Genomic DNA, 20,968 nt, shown 5'->3' with positions numbered 1-20,968 from the left:
TCTGCTGTCATTTACTATGTTACTGTCTGGCTAAGGGATTCGTTCTCTGCATGCCATAGGGGCTGGTGCTGGTGTCCATAAGGCCTGCTAGTGTATCGTGTTTGACTGAAGAGAAATGTGTTCAATCTCCCTTGTTTGTTAGGTCCCGGCTTCGGTTCCCATCCAGCAAAATTGCCCCAGCATTGAACTCTAACGGAATGCAAGAGAAAATTCGGTATTGCCTGAGGGAGAACAATGTGAGTATGATGTCAGAGAACGGGTCCATTTTGAGGAGAAATGTGCTGCATTTCCAAGGTGATATTTTAGATTGTATATATGGGGTAGTTCTGTAACCAGATGCTAACATTCTGCGCATATAATTTGCTGCTTGTGTGTAAGTGGGAGCCCCTCCCATGTTCAGCCCATGACCAATCCCTTGCAAGGGGGGCATGTACAAGGGTGGAGCATGGGCGGAATATGGGCAGGGCTCCCAGTTACACATATATAGCTTACAGAATACTGTAAGTTACGTGGGTTGCCCCAACTCTTTGGCGCTTTTATTTATGCCTGCCATAGAACTGGTATATGTGATCGTGCCTAAATATTAGGTGTGTAAATTTTCTATAAAGGAACATAGGTGCATGCATTCCATTATAGAATAGATTCCTAACATGCACTCCTTCAGGCACCTGAGCACCTTGTTTGCTTATTTATTTATGCAGTCTTGTATTATCCCACTGTTATCCAAAAACAAGTTTTGATTCAAAGTGGTTTACAGTAAAATTACAGTATATTTCTTGGAGATAATTCAATCATATCTTGCATGTATACAGGTGCCATTCCAAATAGTATCTTGAAAATGAGGGGGGAGGTGTTACAGAATTGTCCCCATAATGTCTGTCTTCCAATAGAAATCCAGATTTCAGCAAGTTGTGATCTGTTCAGAAATTGAATCCGTTATTTAAAAAAAATGGAAATTTTATTTTATGTTCCTGTACATGCAACTTAGGACAGGGAAGGGCTACGTCTTTGTAGCCACATGGAGTCCTGGGATGTCTGTTGCTGTTCCTAATTGCACTGGATTCCAGAGCAGTAAAGGTTAGGTCTGAGTCTTCTAGGGACCCCACAGCCAGTCAGGTTTTCAGGATAACCAAAATGAATATCCATGAGACCAGTTTGTACTAAAACTCCAATGCATACAAATTGATCTGATCCATATTCATTGTGGATATCCTTTATGATTATGTATCTGATCTTCTCTTAGATTTCCCCATTTGGTTCTCTTTGTTGTGAACTGTTGTTCTAGAAGTATTAATATTATTTAGGGTATTTCTGTTATCGTTTTGTAATTTTCTTTTGTTCTGGCTTCTTATGCAGAGATAATCTTTGTTTTATTTATTGAAAACTAATATTCACTGTGGATATCCTGAAATCCTGACTGGCAGTGGGGTCCCTGGGATCAGTTTTGGGAAGCCCTGCTTTATAAGGCTCATTTCTGGAGTATCCTTTGCCTTGCCTGATTATATGGGGATGGAGAATAGTGCATAGCAGCCCGGATGTACAAGGAACTAGATTCCTGGAGTGGCCATGATTTGCTGTGGTCGTATTGAGCTGCAGGGCAATGCTTGCTAAGTCTGGGTCTTGCAGATAGTTGTTTCCTGGGATAATCTTTGTGCCTGGGCATGCAGAGTAACGCAGCTCTCTCTGCAGGTTTCGGACAAGTTGCCCTTGGCCGGAATCGAGTCCTTCATTGACGAACAGGAGAGGTGGCTGGGGATCCAGCTTGAGGAGGATCCTGAGAGGGAGGAAACAGATGAGTTGGAAGCCCATGAGAAAAATTTGGACAGCAATCTTATGGATGTACACCAGAAGAATGTAGAACCAGACATATACTCCGGTAAGGGCAGAATCATCTCTGTGCTCTGGATAGGGAGGGAAAAGATAATGAATAGTGTCTTTGAAATAGGAGATCCATGTGTGTGTGTATATATATGTATGTACGTACGTATAATGTTCTGTCGTTTCATGCAGAACTTTTTAATATCTGTTCCTGAAAGTTTCTGTTATACTGTTGATGTGACTACATCCCTCAAAACCTGGTATAAATGAGGGTTTTAAATATCTTGGTGGTTGGGACTATGTATGGTATGCTAGAGGCGACACAAAAACCAGAACAGACGAAGAAATCTATGTGAAGATAAATTTTTGATAATAGAGATTTTCAAACCTGAGTAAATAGCATTATAATAATCAAACTTGGACAACACTAAGGATTATACTAAAGACCGAAATACTGAATTTGAAAAGCAAGGCCACAGCCTTTTTAATCTCCATAGGGAATTAAAGACACTAGAAATGACTACAGAAACCTGTGGTTCAAATGATAAATACTGGTAGATAGTTATTGTGAAGTTCATGCTGACAGCAATGGTGACATTTAGCAATGAGCTGTGGATTGCTGCCTTGATTTGAACACTGCAGTAATTTGTACGCTCATTGCTTACAGCATTCCACATTATTTCAAAATCTATATCATGAGGCATTCTGCATCTGCCCATTTGTGTTAAGACTTTTTGTAACTTGCCTCCTGACTATCCAGAAAGCTTTACAAGCTGACATCTGGGTAAAGAGAATAAACAATTTTTAAATGTCCCTTATTTCAAAAAGTTGAAATGGTTAGAACTAGGACTTATGCATTTAACTCTGTGGCAGCTACTATCTAATTCTCTTCCAAAAGAACTGAGCATAGAGAAAAGTTACCTTAGCTTTTGTAAGCTTCTAAAGGCTTGTACCTTTTAAAGGGCTTTTAACTGAAATATCTCTTGTTTATTCTGGGTACTTTTGAAGCCTGAATTTATTTTTGAGTTAATAAAAGATTTCTTTTTAATTTTTATTTAGATGATTGCAAACAATTACCAAGCTACACCAACCATAATGTTCTTTTTGTTTTGTTTTTTTTTTTGCATTGTTTTTTTATAGCTTTTATTCTTATCTGGACCCTCAATTATTTTTGTAGATTATCTGTTTCAAATTGGTTGATTACATAGCTGTTTTGGTGAATCAGGTAGCATAGGGCAGTAGCATTCACTTCTGTCTATGATGGCCATAGTTCGATCGGGTTTTCAGGATATCCCTAATGAATATGCTTAAGAGAGATGTTTAACAAAAAAAAGCCCAGATCGCACACAGGGAGAGCAACCCTGCAACATTGGAAGCGGGTAAATGAGGCACAGAACGAGAGAAGGCCCCTGAATCTTTGGTGATAGTGCCCCCAGAACTGCTTGCAAAACCGACAGAGGTAACCTTAGACTCATTGTGGGACTTGGTTTCCCAACTAGGACAAACTTTTCTTGTACAAACCAATAACGTTTTACAGAAAATTGCCTTGGTTGAACAGAGAATAGAAAAAAATGACACGTTAAATCTTTAACTGAATGATTTGAAAGTGTTGAAAAGAATTTAACAAATATGGAAAATATACAAACATTAATGGTAAAAGATATTTCAAATCTAAGGTATAAATCGGAAATCTTTGAAAATTATATGAGAAATCACAATCTCAGGTTTATTAACTTTCCAAGGGTGGCAATGGTGAAACCAGTGGAAATGTTAAAACGCTATTTACAAGAAATATTTGGAATACCTGAGGAAAATTTACCTCCATTTACTCAAGTATATACCGAAGAAAGAACCAGACCACCACAACAACAAAATGCTATTGATGTTTCAGCTTTGCTGGACACTTGGAAACTGAGTTAGCCATGGCGGCAACATTGGTAGCTACCGTGGCTCTGTTACCTGATAAGCATTGGCTTTTCCGTATGTTCTTTAAGAATAGAGAAAAATTATTCTTGGGATTAAAAATTCTTCTGCTTCCTGATGTTTCAAAGGAAACCCAGCGAAGAAGGAAACAATTCTTGATTTTGAAACCTGCCGTTTTGCAAATAGGGGGTACATTCTATTTAAAATTTCCTTGTAAGTGTATAGTAAGATATAATGCAGCTAAATATGTGTTCATGGAACCTCATTTATCATCTTTTGTTGTGTCAAAAAGATCTTGAGGAGAGTAATTAGAATTATTTAATACCAGTCTCGTCTTAGGTGCAATTTGCCTTATATTCCTCTTTTCATTAATCTTGGAATTCAGTAATGTGGACTTGAGTGTTAAGCTGTATACATTTAATATTTCTTATATACTTTGATTGTTATAACACTTTTCAGAACAAGTGTAAATCATTGAAATAATGATTTAAATTTATAAATAAATAAAAAAAATTCTTGTAGTTGGTCACTCTGTGTGGCTGGCAAACAAGAAGTATTGTTATCCAGAATAACTGGACAGACTGAATGGGCCAGATGGTCTGTTTTCTGTTGTCATTTGCTAGATTACTAGATTATGATATTAGTCTAAAAAAGTATTTCACTCCAAAAAAATTAATGGAAAATCATGAGAAAATTCTGCAGTTAATAGATATAACAAAATAATTTAAACATAGAAGAGCAGAATAAGAATATATCCTATATAATAATTCTCACCTCCAATGTTCTATACGTCTTGCTGCCTGTGTCCGTGGCTTCTTCGGAGTTGGTCTGCTAGACTCCGTAGCTCAGGCTGATCACCGTAGCCATTGTGGCCACACCCCTGGGGGTGGGGCGCGTGACGTGTCCCATGTCCAGCCGGCTCGGTGCTCTGTACAGCCTGGGAAAGAGCAGGGCGGGCAGCAGCAGCCAGGCCGCGATGATCAGGAGCAGGAGCCCCCCCCTTGGCGCATCACCCAAGCCCCCCCACCCCTCAGCGCATCAAACCCCTCCACCTTGGTGTATCACCTAGGCCCCCCCCCCGAGTGCATTCTTGCCTGCCGTTTGCACGCCACTGGGGGGGGGGGGGGCGGTTCCGCTGGTTCCCTGTTCCCTCTGCCCAGGAACAGGAAGTAACCTGTTCCGGGGCAGAGAGAGCAGGGAAGCAGCGGAGCCAACACCACCCTCCCAGCAGCGGGAGATGCAGGTGTGTTAGAATTAGAAGGGCGGCGGGGAGGGAAGGAAGAAAGAAGGTGAGATGCTGGGCCTGCGAGGTGGCGGTGAGAGGGAGAGAGAGACACTAGGCCACCCCGGTGAGGGAAAGATGCTGGCGAGCTTGGGAAAAAAGATACTGCGCTCGCCCCTAAATCTGAGAGGGAGCATGCCCTTTTTCTGCTAGCTATGATCCTACGACCCTGACACTCGGATGGAGGGAGGGAGGGAGGGGACGACCCTGACACTCGGAGGGAGGGAAGGGACGACCTTGGAACTCAGAGGGAGAGAACGACCCTGGAACTCAGAGGGAGGGAGGGAGGGGACGACCCTGGAACTGGGAGGGAGGCCCGTGGCACACACTCTCATTCTCACTCTCACACACACTCACACCCAGTCACTCTCTCTCTGTCACACACTCCCACAAACATACACACTCTGAGGAAAACCTTGCTAGCGCCCGTTTCATTTGTGTCAGAAACTGGTCTTGTTTACTGGTTTTATATAAAAGAAATAAGTTCACGTAGTTGCAAACTTACTATTTCCACATTGTTTCTCTTTAAAAAGTAGCTAATGCAAAATCCATTCACTAAAACTTTCTGCATGCTTCTCTCCTGCTTTTTGTGTGGGTAGTGGATCAGGGAGAAAGGATTGTTGCTAGTGTGCTTACAAGTTGGATATTAAGGGGTCAACAATTGAAGAGATTTAACCAGACAGAAACGTCTCCTGGCCAGTTAAATCGCTTGTTTGGGGCTAACCGGTCATATTCAGTGGCATGTAGAAACATGACGGCAGATAAGGGCCAAATGGCCCTTCCAGTCTGCTCTTCCTCAGTAACCACTAACTCCTCCTTTTCCTAAGGGATCCCACGTGACTGTCCCATGCTTCCTTAAATTCTGACACAGTCTTCTTCTCTACTACCTTCACCGGGAGGCCATTCCATGCATCCACAACCCTTTCCATGAAGAAGTTATTTTCTTAGATTCATCCTAAGTGTATTTCTTCTCAACATCTTCCTATGCCCTCTCATTCCAGGGTTTTCCTTCATTTGAAAAAGGTTCACCTCTGTACATTGATGCCACTGAGGTATGTAAATGCCCTATCATATCCCCTCTCTCCAGCCTCTCTTCTGTTAGTGCCACTGAAAATGTCTGTTTAGCGTCCAACTCAAAGCCGGCTATTTTGAGGGTAGTGTCAGCACTTGGCCAGTTAAGCGCTAGTGTTCAACGCTTAACTGGCCAAGGTAACCACATAAATAGAACTGCACAAAGGTCAGCCCTATATTCATTTCACCATAGCCAGTTAAGGGCTGGATATCGCACTTAACTGGCTGTATTTTTGCCGGATCTTTATACCCAGAAATTCAGTGTCAGAGCACATACATGACCCAGCATTGAATTTCCAGGGATAACTCCGGCAGCGGTCAGCAAAATGCTGATCGCTGCTGGCTGAATATCATGTCCTGAGTATTGCGTTCAGTTCTGGTTGCCGTTTCTCTGGTTGCTGTTTCTCAAAAAAGATATAGCGGAATTACTACTACTACTACTTAACATTTCTAAAGCGCTACTAGGGTTACGCAGCGCTGTACAATTTAACATGGAAGGACAGTCCCTGCTCAAGGAGCTTACAATCTAAAAACAGAAAAGGTTCAAAGAAGAGTGACTAAAATGATAAACAGGATGGAACTCCGCGTATGAGGAAAGGCTAAAGAGGTTAGGGCTCTTCAGCTTAGAAAAGAGAGAGATGAGGGGAGATATGATTGAGGTCTACAAAATCCTGAATGGTGTAGAACGAGCAGAAGTAAATCAATTTTTTTTACTCGTTCCACAATTACAAAGACTAGGGGACACTTGAGGAACTTGCATGGAAATACTTTTAAAACAAATAGGAGAAAATATTTTTTCACTCAATGAATAGTTAAGCTTTGGAACTCTTTGCCGGAGGATGTGGTAACAGCGGTTAGCATATCTGGGTTTAAAAAAGGTTTGGACAAATTCCTGGAGGAAAAGTCCATAGTCTGCTATTGAGACACACATGGGGAAGCAACTGCTTGCGCTGGGATTTGTAGTATGGAATGTTGCTACACTTTGGGATTCTGCATGGAATCTTGTCACTTTGTAGGATTCCAGAATCTTGCTATTCTTTGGGGTTCTCTATGGAATGTTGCCACGATTTGGGTTTCTGCCAGGTACTTGTGACCTGGCTTGGCCACTGTTTGGGAAACAGGATACTGGGATAGATGAACCATTGGTCTGACCCAGTATGGCTACTCTTATGTTCTTTCTGTACACAGTCTCTAAACATCCATTGGAACACCTTTCTTTTTCTTTAGTTGCTGCAGTTGAGGAGGGGGTTTGATAAGCACAAGTATTTTGAGTGATGCAGCCAAACAGCCATGTTAGTTGATATAACCATGTTCAGTCACTGATGACCTGGGATTTAAAGTGACCTGTCCAAAGCCACATAGAAAGATCATAGCAGAGTCGAGGATTAGAACTGAGATGTAAGGAGATAGTGACTTGTGCAAGTCACACATAGTTTCCTCCACCAGAAAAAAATATGTTCTGGTCATGGGGTGAACCTTCCCTCTTAACAGTGTCCTTACAGTGACAGTGAGACATCATTCGGGAGATCCAGGGGCCTGTTGCTTTGGCTTCTACTTGCTGCTGCTGGAGGTAACAAATCCAGGAATGTTTTGGACTAATTTTTATATGTTTTGATAGATTTTTAGTTTCTGCCTGTTCTGTGTGTCCTGTCCCTTTATTGGGTAGACTGGGACAGGCATTAGAGGACAGCGTAATACAAAGTCCTGTAAACGGATAGGAAGGCAGCATAGCATGGCATGGCCTTCAGCTGGATTTCAACAGTGAGGTGAGACAATCAGGTGTAATGGTGATGGTGGTGGTGGGGAGAGGCACTGCTGTGTTAGGGTTTACAGCTCACCTTAAGCATTTTCTCATCCTTGGCCAGGGTCAGAGACAGCGCAGGCAGACGCTGCCTTGGACATTCTTTGGCTGCTGATGAAGGATCGCTGGAGTTGGCTGTGCACTGAGAACATGCAGAAGGCCATCCACTTACTCTTTGGCACCCTAATCCAGAGGTGAGGTCTTGCCGCACTCTGTATCCTTTTTAGGAGTAACCTCTTTGTAGCCCCCTCCCCTTCACTGCTGTCTGGATCTGCCCTTTGGAGCTGTTACTTTTAATATTGCTGTCCCCAGTAACCTTCCTCTTCACTGCTTTCCAGATCTGCTCTTGATCTCTCTCTTGCTCTCAGGGAGGAGCCACTTGTGACCACAGTACTCTCTATATCTCCTCATGTGACCCAGTTGCTCCCTGTTTTCCTCAAGTAGTGGCTACCAGTGTAACACTTCTTCAGTCAAAAGGGAATAGCAGCCCAGCTGTTCAGATGTAATTGGTAATCTCACTGCTGTATGTGTTCCCATTAGAGGGCACCTGTGTACGACCCTATTGTTTGTCCCTGATCTTTGAGAAGTGTGATAATGTCTTTGAGTACTGAAACATGTAACTAATGTACTAATGCTGATGCCTGGATTAAGTCACATGGGACTCATGAGCATAGCTGGTGGATCTGTGTGGAATGCTGAAAATGACACTCTTCTCCCTGTGGTGTAGGGCTTTTATATTCAGTCACAAGACTGCCATGTGATTCCCCCCCCCCCCCCCTCCACACACACACACACACGTAATCTCTGAACTATGCAGGCATCCAGCAGGATGATGTCATTCACAAGCACACTAGGCACCAGCGCCGCCACAGCATGCTCCCGGACAGACACAGAGCAGCTGCTGAGAATTGGGGCAGTGCCTGCACCTGTGTGAGCCATCAAACAAGAAATGCAGAAAAAGCAGTTAAATGCAGAACCAAGCATGACTTCTGAGGCCCACCACAAAATATGCACAAGTGTACATATGCCAAAGCCATGTAGAGAGACCCACATACAACTCCACCAATGTACCTCAATCAGGCCTTGCAGCGCCCCCGGCTATTCTGATACTGTGATGCACACACGAACAGCATTGCAAAGCACCCAAGTTCTTCCATCTGTTTTAATATCTTTTTACACCCTACCTTGGGTAAAGTGTGGACTTCCCTTCCCCAGAAAGCTTACAGCCTAAGTGTAATATAAGGCAGTGGTTGTTGAAGCAACCTGCCCAAGATTACAAGGAGCTTCAGTAGGTGATGGAATTTGAACCCTGGCTTCACTGATTTTTAGCTGCTGCTCTAACTACTAAAATAATCCTTCACTTGATTAATGACAAGCTTATAAACAGTAAGGGTTGACTTTATAGATGGACATTCACACAGTGAGACAGAAAATATGTATCATGTTTTATGACAGTGCACATAGGGATCAGTTTTCAAAGGAAGTTGAGTGCTTGAACTTAAGGTCCTAAAATTAGGAAAATTTTTCACTACATTTAGGTTCCTTAGTTTTTTACTGACTAGTACCCTAACTTTAGGAACTTAAAAAACTGAGGTTTCTAAATTGGGCTTGCTATTTACTTGCTTATGTCTTAGGTGTCTAATGCTAAAAATTAATGCTAAGCAGCTGTCTTACTTTCCTTTCCTGCCCCCTGCCTCTGTCCCAGTCCACTTTTTGGATGCCTAAATTTAGGTGCTCAAAAGTGGGGATTTTTTGGTTAGGAAGGACTAAGCATCTGAGCCCTTAAAGTAGGGATCCAGTTAATGGCCCACAGTATCTCAGTGTATATGCTTTTTCCAGTATTTGCCTGTTTATATATTGACTCAGCTGAAACATGCCATCATATACTGTGTGTTGCACATTGCTGCTAAGGGAGGGAAAGGAATTTGAAATCTTAGCCAAACATGTACTTTATTATTTGTGACTATCTCTGGGAAAAGGTGAATAACAGCAATACAGTATTACAACAGTTCAAATCCCATCCTTTTATATGCAAAACAATTTTTAAAAAATGTACAGAAGTTCAAACATGGAACTTTTGCAGACTGCTTATGGAGCCATGACACGAAAAATTGGCCGTTCTCAACATTTGGATGTGCTACTTCTGTCACCTTTTTCCGGAGATGGTCACATTTCAGGTTCTATTTTATTTAGTATACCTCATATCAAATCTATCTAAGCAGTTTACAATAAAAATAAATAAGGTAATCTAAGAATGAATGGGGGAAAATACAAAAGGGAACTAGGTTACAATTCAGCATAAGGGGGAGCAAAATTAACCATATGAGAGAAGAAACAAAAAAGGACAGGAGGAATAGGGGAAAAAGACAAGGCGTGAACTAACACGCATCCCAGGGCCTACAAACATAGACAGGTGATTAGTAACAGGGAGTCATTTAATCCATTTTTGCCTATAATATCTGCTTTCCAAGGTAATATTCCCCATGTGACTCATCTCTTCTCCCCTCCCCCCTCCCTTCTGTTTACACTCATGGTTAGACAGAAAACATCGTGTATACTTCGGGGCTTTTTTCAAATCCACAGCATCTTGTTTGTGGGGGGGGGGGGTAATATTTATGTAGTGCAGTTTGTGACTGAAGAAGTTTAGAGGGCTCACATTTATTAGATTTCTCTCACTCATAACATGAGATCATGGCTAAACATTTACACCTCAGTTCTTCCCAGTAAAAGAGACTTTGATTTTATTTTCATCTCCGGCAACATTTTTCTTGTTATATACTTAGAGCAAGGCATTCCATTCTTCTCCGTGCAACATCATCTCTGACCTACCCAATATCTCTATGGCTGGGTGGGAGGAAGGAATCGAGGATGTTGTGGCAGCTGCTGATGGGAAGGCGAAGAGTTGTGAAAAAGAAGGAATGTGGCTGTGATGCCAGGATCCCCTCTGTAGGTCCTGGCACGAAATAATTAGGTCAGAGTGGTGGAAGAACAGAGAGAAACCATGAGCAGAGATATAAACACGGCCAAATGGCCCATCCAGTCTGCCCACCCGCAGCAACCGTTATCTCCTCCTTTCCCTAAGAGAGTCTACGTGCTTGTCCCGTGCTTTCTTGAATTCAGGCATAGTCTTTGTCACCACCACCTCCACCAGGAGGCTATCCACACATCCACCACCCTTTCCATTAAAAAAATATATATATATAATCTGCTTCCTTAGATTACTCCTGAGCCTATAACCTCTTTTCTTCATCCTATGCCCTCTCATTCTGGACTTTTCATTCATTTGAAAAAGGCTCACCTCCTGTACATTAATACCATGGAGATATTCAAATTTGTCCATCATATTTCCTCTTTCCGGCCTTTTTTCCAGAGTGTACATATTGAGGTCTATAAGACTGTCCCCATAAGCTTTATGACAGAGTCCACTGACCAGTTATGTAGCTGCCCTCTGGACCAACTCTATCTTGTTTATATCTTTTTTGAAGGTACGGTCTCCTGAATTACACACAGTATTCTAAATGGGGCCTCATCAGATCCCCTTACAACAACACTATCGCCTCTTTTTTCCTACAGGCCATCCCTCTCCCTATGCACCCGAGCATCCTTCTTCTGGCTTTGACTATCGCCTTTTCTACTTGTTTTGCCCCCCCTAAGATCATCAGATACACCCCCAAACCCGCTCTTCTTTTGTACACAGAAATACTTCACCCCCTATATTATACTATTCCCTTGGATTTTTGCAGCCCAAGTGAGTGACCTTCATTTTTTAGCATTGAATCTTAGTTGCCAATTTCTGGACCATTTTTCAAGCTTTGCTAGATCCCTCCTCATGCTATCCACACCCTCTGGGGTGTCTACCCAATTACAGAGTTTGGTATCATCCACAAAAAGACATATCTTACTAGACAGTCCTTCACGATTCCTGCAACACCACCACTGATGATAACATCCTTTTCCTCCATTTACCATTACCCTCTGTCTCCTTCCACTTAACCAGTTTTTAACCCTTTCAGTCATTTTAGGGTCCGTACCGAGGGCACTCAGTTTATTTATCAGCCACCTATGCAGAACAGTGTCAAAGGCTTTGCTAAAATCCAAGTACACCACATCTAGTGCCCCAGTGTTTTGATTTGGCTGTATCTTGATTTTTAGAGTAGACATGAGTTTCCCCAGGCTGCCTCCATTTTCTCTGATCACATGCATCAAGCAAAATTGAGCTGACTCTATACTCTGTTCATTGGAATTGTAGTCTGCTAAACATGTCATGACCTTGATCGTGAAGCACAGAGCTAACAAAATTTCCTTCAGCTGTGGTCGCTAAACAGGTGACATGTGACCCTGTAACTTCTGCCTAGTACACCGTTGAATAAGTTAAAAAAAAGACTAGAGGTCCAAGGAGTATGTTTTTCTACGTGTTGAAGTCCATAGTACATCCACGGACTTCTAATAGAGCAGGGATAACGGTATTACAGATTGCAAAAAGTTAAGGATATGAACTGGAATTGATACAAGGGTTTGTTTTAAATTAATTGTTTGGATTATGAAGTAGTAGGTTTGTTTCAGAACTTGTTAGAGAAGGGAGAAGAGCACCTGATTGGCTGATGGCACATTATTGTCCAGGTCACGGTATAATAACTTTAAACCATAGGGGCGTTGCTTCCTTTTTCCTGGTACTCTGGCATTTCTGTTTGCCATGATTTCTCCCCAAACTGTAAAAGAAGCTCAATCACTAACGCCTTTGGCTTCATTGCAACCCCCCATGGACCCTTCTCTTCCCCCTCTGGCAGCAGGCATAAGCCATGCCTTCTACTGAGTGTCACTAAAGAACAAACAAAGAAAAAGGTATTGCATAGTCATATCCTGATTGTCTGTACCCTAAAATCTGAGCAGGTGTATTCCAGCCCTACCCCTTCTGAGCTGCCTCTTTCCAGACATGGAAGCTGTAGCATGGTAATAGCAGCTTCATTTCTGTTTGGTTCCAAGAGGCTCCAATAGGGACTTCAGAGCACAAGCAACAAAATGAAACTACTTTGTGGTATTGACCTGAGCAATGCTGTCTGCCCCCCCCCCCCCCCCCCCCCCCCCAAATCTTCCCCAGTAGGTCTGCATGCAACCTCCCTCAATTTTCTCCCTCATTTGTTTCCTATTTCCCTTCTTTCTATCCTCCATGATCTGTCTCCCTGTTCTGTTAAGCACTTATCTCTAAGGCTGTTCTTTGGAACCGTGAAATATGCATTTGATTTTGAAGGGTATGTAGGAATTGTTAGTGCTGTGGGCACTGCTGCTTTTTTCCATATAGTGGTGGCAGTGACTGAAAAATCCTCTTTGGTAGCTCAGTTGAAAATCCTTGGAGCTGTGTGAGGCTACCTGGGGAACAGACTACTGGCTTAGTGGATGATGTCCTAAATGATCTGGTGCCACTTCTAACATACAATATGGAAAATGCACTCCTTGCAGTGGGGGAAGGTGCTTCTGGAAGCTCCTTGCTAGATTATTTATTTATTTTGGGAAACAGACTTCCTCACTGAATGAGCCACTGCTGGTGAGAGCCCCTTGATAAGATTAGGTGGTACTTCATGCATTTGTAGAAATCTGGAGCTTTCTAATGAAATTACTGTGAATGTGACTTATTGCTGTAAAGTGTGGTATTTCTGTGGTAGGGATCTGGCTTTGGTGCATCCCTGGGCAGAATTCCTGTGATAACATTAAGGATACTTTTCAAAGACATTTTTACACAGGGTTTTGTGTAGGGTATAATTTTGTGCACATTGTGGTGATGGGGTTGAGTCAAAGAATACACTTACATAAATTACTTTGGTTTTGCAGAAAAAAAACAGATCATTACCGATGAAAAGATCCAAAACCGATTTTTATTAGTCTTATTCAGCAGAAACCCTATTTTCTTCTGGCATCTTTTGGTCTGTTCCTCTTCTGGTGTGGATCCTCACCTCCTCTTGCTTGTAAACATTACTTTGGTTTTTCTGGAAGTATAAATGTACATTGAGGAGAGACTTGCTGAACTAAACATGTATACTCTGGAGGAAAGGAGAAACAGGGGTGATATGATACAGACGTTCAAATATTTGAAAGGTATTAATCTGCAAACAAACCTTTTCCAGAGATGGGAAGGTGGTAGAATGAGAGGACATGAAATGAGATTGAAGGGGGGCAGACTCAAGAAAAATGTCAGGAAGTATTTTTTCACGGAGAGAGTAGTGGATGCTTGGAATGCCCTCCCGCGGGAGGTGGTGGAAATGAAAACGGTAACGGAATTCAAACATGCGTGGGATAAGCATAAAGGAATCCTGTGCCGAAGGAATGGATCCTCAGGAGCTTAGTCAAGATTGGGAAGCGGGGCTGGTGGTAGGGAGGCGGGGATAGGGCTGGGCAGACTTATACGGTCTGTGCCAGAGCCGGAGGTGGGAAGCGGGACTGGTGGTTGGGAGGCGGGGATAGTGCTGGACAGACTTGTACGGTCTGTGCCTGAGCCGGTGGTTGGGAGGCAGGGTTGGTGGTGGGGAGGTGAGGATAGTGCTGGGCAGACTTATACGGTCTGTGCCTGTGCCAGAGCCGGTGGTTGGGAGGTGGGGCTGGTGGTTGAGAGGCGGGGATAGTGCGGGGCAGACTTATACGGTCTGTGCCCTGAAGAGCACAGGTACAAATCAAAGTAGGGTATACACAAAAAGCAGCAAATATGAGTTATCTTGTTAGGCAGACTGGATGGACCGTGCAGGTCTTTTTCTGCCGTCATCTACTATAAATACCTACACAAAGCAGGTGCAGACTTGTGCACTTAGTTTTTATGATTCTCTTTTCAAATAGATAAAATGTAATTGCAAACTTTATAAACTTAAAGCACTTTTTTTGAAAGTTGTCCTCTTTAGAAATGTAGTGTGCTATGGTGGAATATATTACTCCTCATAAAAGTACCACAGCATAGGTTTTGGAAATGGACTATCCTAGCTTGTAATTCTCAGCATAGACAGCAGAGGGTGCTAAAAGATAATCAGTGAAATTGAAGCTTGACATTGACCACAATTGTTGCTTATTTTTTTTCTTTCGTTCTGTCTTGTATTCTCCTGTGATTTTTCTTCCTTATATGGGCCTAAGTGTTCTTGAAATGGTCCAGGAATCTTTGCTCTTTAAAATCATTCCCAATGTGTGTGTCGTTGCTCATTTACCAATTAAAGTATTTTTTACCAGGACGTTTTTCTTCTTCCTCTCCCTCCTACTTCTTTCTAGTCATCTACTGCTCCCCATCTTTTCCTTTTCCTCACTCCCTGTCTCCCTTACCGGTTTTCCCCATTTCTGTCTCTTATTGCTTTCCCTCCCCATGGGGCTCCTGCTTCGTTTTTGCTCTAGCTTTTCCTTCCCCATCATTCCCTCTTTTTACTCCTGTATGGCCTTTTGTTTTTCCTTTCTTCTCCTTACCTCTTCATACCACTGGCCTTTTTTCCCCCTCTTGTCCCTTTGTCTCTTGTCTTCCCCCTCCCCCTTCCCATTTCTCAGTATTTTATTCAGGCTGAGAAAACTCTGGGAGAATTTTACAAAACTATGTTTTTGCCTGAGTACTTTTTACCTGTGGACTATCCCACACTTTACATACATTCTTTCACTCTACTTACCACAGGTACAAGACGTTTGGCACCTCTTTTTTTCTATAGTTATGTTTTTCATGAAAAATAAGATAGGTGGCGTTAAAAATTAATTTCGGTTGGTACATGTTTTGTTCTCTGGCCTAAACATGCCCCTGGGAATGCTTCTCGGTATAGCTAGCAGTTGGGACCGACATCATAAAGTGCGTTAGACTTTGCAAACAGCTTGGCTTGCATTTTGCACACAAACTTGTGCCTTCTGTTGGTGTCCTATGTTAAAATGAGTTTTGTTCATGAACTGTATGCAAAGATATGCTTGGACATCAGGGCACTGCTAATTTAAATCCTATGGTATTGAACATATTAGCTGTTCAGCATGTAACTGTTTAGAATGTGGATGCTAGGTATGTGCCTAAGCATTATTTTATATAAGTATGCACTTATCTCTGATAGTGCTGCATAGCTTGTAGGTGGTTGAAGCTATACATATAACTTACAGCATAGACAGGTGCACATGCTTAAGCCAGCTGTATGACTGGTGTAATTCTCTTTTCTAACGTGCATATGTGCATATCTGCCTGTATTCTTTATAGAATGTCCGCCAATCATGCACCCTCTGGGCATCTGTATATAGGTGCACAGCTATAGATTTATTCCCAAAGAGAGCAGTTTTCAAAATTTCATTTATCTGAGAGAAAGGGCTTTTTGAAACCTGCCCATTATGCATGTGTAAAAGCACATGCAATTCCTCGCTGTGGAAACTGGTACCTTTGTTTTCTGGGAGGCATTCCTAGGGTGGGGTTAGGCCAGGAGAGGGCAACAAGGTATGTAGTCTTTTGCTTGAAAAGTGCGGGTACTTTCTACCAAGAGAATTTTCAAAAATAAAATCCTCTTTCAGAATCAGTACCAAATCCCTGGGTTAAGAGCATCCATTGGCTTTTCACCACCTTACCCAGTTCTGGAAATTACCCCAAGAGTGAGTAAGGAAAAGAAATTCGGTGGTGTGTGTTTGTGCTCGTCCACGGTCCCCATACATTATCACCAAGCTTTCATAAAAAAAGTTCAATTTATGCACCACTATTAATCTCAAATGAATAAAAAGCCCGACATGGCCACGTTTCATCCTCTTAAAGGGCTGCATCAGCTCCTTGAAATCACAACTCAGTGATGCAGTCTAAACAATCCCACCTGCAAACAGCTCAAAAACTGTAACCTTCCTCAAGTGCCTGATACTGAGAAGGACTGTGGAAAAGTGCAGTCCGCCATAATAGTCTGTGGGATATCTTGGCGCCAAAACTCGCCACAAGTACACATGTACTTTCCCTTTCTAAGATCACCATTATTTACATACTCCTTTCCTCCCCCCCCCCCCCCCCCCCGGATGCTATTAAGGTCACCCAAATTTGGGCACAATCCTGAGTTACTTGCAAAACAATTATTGGTGTTAGATGGCACTAATTTGGAGTTGCATGCCCAACTGTCTCTGCACAATTCTATAAGGAACTATGCCTAAATTCTCTTATGTACAACCCAGAAGGGGGCATGGGAAGGGCATAGGCGGTCACAAAAGTTATACATAGTGTTACAGAATTTGGGGGGAGGGAGATGCACTCCCAACTTGTGTGCCAGATATATACCAGGTTTCAGCAGGTGTAAGTCCTGGCACCTAATTTTAGTTGCAGGAATCGATGCTACGCACCATTTTATAAAGGGCACTCATCCAGTTTTTCCCAGCGCCTATCTTTGAGCGCCAATTACTGAATCTGACCCACACTATCCACATCCACTTATGTGATTAGTTCTAAAATTGCCTTGTTTTGTTGAAAACTAGTGTCAAGTGTCTTAAATTTATTTTTTTTTCCCCAGCCCTAACACCGCACTAGTAGCAGTCCATGTTTTAAGCTCCTAAATTTAGGGGCTCAGGTCTAGTTAGTTTTCTGAAGAGCCAGCCCTCCTCCTCAGTCTCTCTCTCTCTCTCTCTCTCTCTCTCTCTCTCTCTTTCTCTCTTTACTCTCCTCCCACTCCTTGGTTCCTTTCCCTCTTTATAGCTCTGGTGGGCAGGAGTCTGATTTTTTTTTTTTTTATCCAGCTGTGTCCTGTTCATTGTGCACCTGACATTGGAGTCACCAGCTTTTACTTTGGGTGACTTTTCACCCCCTTGTGCCACCGTATCTAGTGTGCTTATAATACAGTCCATCTCAAACAATGAAGCTCTTCAGCGGAGCCCATGACCTGCCTGCATTCATAGGCAGCCCCTGTGCCTTTCATTTCCCTCACCGGGGATCAGCGTGTGGAGCCGACAGTGTTGGAGGTCGCTTTGCTCCCTGCTGAGGGAAAGTCATATCCCAAACAATAGCGGCTTGGTCACCACAGCAACCATGAAAGTGCCCCTAGATCCTACCTCCCTTTCCTTTCGCCCCAGATTCATTTGCTGCAAAACTGAGAGAGTCTTGTAATTAGGGCCTATGCTTCCCCCCCCCCCCCCCCTTTTTTTTCCAACCAGGAGAAAGCACTTTATTTACCTGGGCAGTGAGAACAGCATGTGCAGGCTGTTCACACGAGAGAGTACAAGAGCCTCTGTGAAATAAAGACCCAGAGGTTGAGACGTGACCAAGACATGGTCATAATTAGTTTCTGTTCCCTTTAGAAGTGCTTCTTCCATGCAACGCTATGGATACAGATGTGTACAGTCATAGACACACAGAGGTAGAGACTGCATGTACACACAAAAGTACACACACAAGAGCACCGCAGTGATGCTAATGAACGTAGTGGATAGCTGTCTATTTTATACAGGCATTGTTCTCACCAAGTCATACTTTTACATTTTAAAGACAACAACATCTAACATTTAAAAGTATGATATCCAATATGTTTTTTCACGATTGTTCTGTAAAGGGTTGTGCTGGGTGATCATCATTTCTTATTGTCAAAATAGTTGGGGGGAGGGGTACAAAGCTGAAGGTTCTGTTCAGGCAGCTAAAGCCCTTGTCTCTGTAAGCGTGCCTAGTTTATAACTCCTTTAATCCCACTATCTGGGCGATCCACATAGGTGTTATACCCTTAGACGAGAGCTGCATTCTAGTCAGTTCTAGAGTTCACTTCTTTCAGAGTTAGGTCAGGAGAGAAATTACTCTCATTTAGAAAGAAGCTTAGGGGTTTGATATTCACCCGCAAGTGAGCAGCGCGGTTAAAGTCCGCTGCCGGCGATCATCATTGAATTTCCGGTTTCATTATAGGCCACTGGAATTTAACTGGTTAAGCTTATATTTAGTTTAACAGGTTAAGTTCCTAACTGTTAAAGATAGGACTGTTATTTATGTGGTCCTATTTTAACCATTGAATCCAGTGCTGAATATTGTTTCTAAATGGCTATATCATGCAATATAGCCGGTTAGCCACTGTGCGCAAACTGTGAATATTCAGTGGAGATATTCGCAGTGAGCTGCTTAAACTCTATTTAGGTGGTCAGTGGTCGTTGCTGACTGTTTAAATAGCGCACAATATAGGGGAGTAAGACTGTTTTTTTTGTTTCCAAAGTGAGTGGATGGGAGATTAGGTGTAGGTTCTGGATAGCTATTAGGAAGCTCTGTTTTGTTTGTTTTATTTTAATGTATTTTTATGGTTATGTATCATTTGTTGTTTTAACTGAATTAAATTGTGCACCGCTTTGATCAAATCTTGGTCTCTGAAAGTAGTATGTACCAGTAAGTGTTTTAAATAAATGTATGTTCTTTTTTTTTTTTTTAATTATGATTACATTTGTACCCCGCGCTTTCCCACATAATGCAGGCTCAATGCGGCTTACATAGTAATTTGAAATACAAAGTTAATAGAATTTTAATAAAACAGTAGTAAAACAATGTAAAGTTGTGCTTAATAGTGTATGATAAGTTGAGCTAGATAATATATGACTAGGATAAAAGAGGGTAGACAGGATAGGATAGTGTAATTTGGGAGAAAAAGTAAGTAGGGATAAAATTAAGAAGAGATGGAAAGAGAAGGATGGGAGGTTGGTATTTAAGTCAGAACAGAATTGGGGGGTGGAAGTTGCCGAGATTAGGTTGGGGCATTTGGGTAGGCTTGCTTAAAGAGATGAGCTTAAAGCATTTTTCTAAAGGGCAAGAAGTCGTTTATTAATCGCATTGGTCTGGGTATAGCGTTCCAAAGCTGGCTGCCCAAAAAGGAGAAGCTGGATGCGTAGTAGGTCTTGTACTTAATTCCTCTACAATTGGAAAGGTGTAGGTTAAGATAAGTTCGTGAAGAAATAGATCTGTTTCTAGCAGGGAGGTCGATCAATTCATTCATGTAGCCAGGGGATTCGCCGTGGATGATCTTGTGGGTCATTGTGTTGATCTTAAAATTTATTCTTTCTTTGATGGAGAGCCAGTGAAGCTTCATTAAGCAGCAGATTCCTGCCTTTTTCTTCTGATCTACAACATTAGTGTTCATGGACTGTACCAGAAAATGATTGTGACTACTCTAAGCCACAATCCATTTTTGTGGAAATTCTTTAGAGAGTGGAGGAGTGGCCTAGTGGTTAGGGTGGTGGACTTTGGTCCTGGGGAACTGAGGAACTGAGTTCAATTCCCACTTCAGGCACAGGCAGCTCCTTGTGACTCTGGGCAAGTCACTTAACCCTCCATTGCCCCATGTAAGCCGCATTGAGCCTGCCATGAGTGGGAAAGTGCGGGGTACAAATGTAACAAAATAAAAAATAAAATAAAACTTTGATGAACTAATTAAATGCAGGCTGAATATTGATCTAAATGCATCAAATCATTGGTTTGAAAAACTTCACTCAATTTTACAGTTTTTATAAATTTATAGTGAAAATATAATAGCATATTTAGGGGTATGTTTACTAAGGTGCGTTAGCGTTTCTAATGCGCCTTTAAAATTAAGGCACGTTAACACGTCTATACATTTCTATGGGCGCGTTAGCATTTAACGTGCGTAAACCATTTATGTGCATTAAAAACGCTAACACACCTGTAGCGTACCTTAGTAAACATAGGCGTTAAATTCAACAGAAGAGTTCGCCTGAAAAATCCAGACAAACCCAGCGCGGGCCAAAATTTCACTATGGCTTCTTCAGGGATAGCATCAGTATCTGAATAAACTACATAAAATATAAACAATGGTAAAATCAGCAAAGATGAAATATGGAACTCTTTTTAAAAACTAGTTTAAATGATATTTAGAGTGTTAGGGATCATTTTTGGAGGGGTTCTCTTTTGATCCTTTTCCTTTCATGCCCTGTTTTGTTTTATGCTTAGGTGTTAGGACATTCTGAATGTAAATCTTGTCACTGATTGGGATGAGCCAGTTTTACCAGTAATGCCCCAGGAGCAGTAAATGGCCAGTCTGGTTTTTGAGATGTCCACAATGCATATACATGAGATAAATATTTGAGCATTGCCTTCGTTTTATGCAGATCTGTCTCATGCATATTTATTGTGGGTATCCTGAAAACCT

The 20,968-nt window shown here is 42.1% G+C and overlaps 1 protein-coding gene across 3 annotated transcripts in view; it reads left to right on the top strand.

Annotated features, from left to right (window-relative positions):
- Nucleotides 1–20,968, top strand: part of SNX19 (sorting nexin 19) — a 79,133-nt gene that overhangs the window by 16,559 nt on the left and 41,606 nt on the right. For all 3 annotated transcript variants that reach the window (XM_030220592.1, XM_030220591.1, XM_030220590.1), the window contains exons 6-8: nt 143–236; nt 1,690–1,876; nt 7,960–8,089. In XM_030220592.1, the coding sequence (XP_030076452.1) occupies nt 143–236; nt 1,690–1,876; nt 7,960–8,089 (411 nt within the window). The remainder of the gene's footprint in view (nt 1–142; nt 237–1,689; nt 1,877–7,959; nt 8,090–20,968) is intronic.

Source organism: Microcaecilia unicolor, chromosome 12 (genome assembly GCF_901765095.1).
Source record: "Microcaecilia unicolor chromosome 12, aMicUni1.1, whole genome shotgun sequence".
Classification (NCBI taxonomy): Eukaryota; Metazoa; Chordata; class Amphibia; order Gymnophiona; family Siphonopidae; genus Microcaecilia; species Microcaecilia unicolor.
This window is presented reverse-complemented; position numbering and strand designations above follow the sequence as displayed.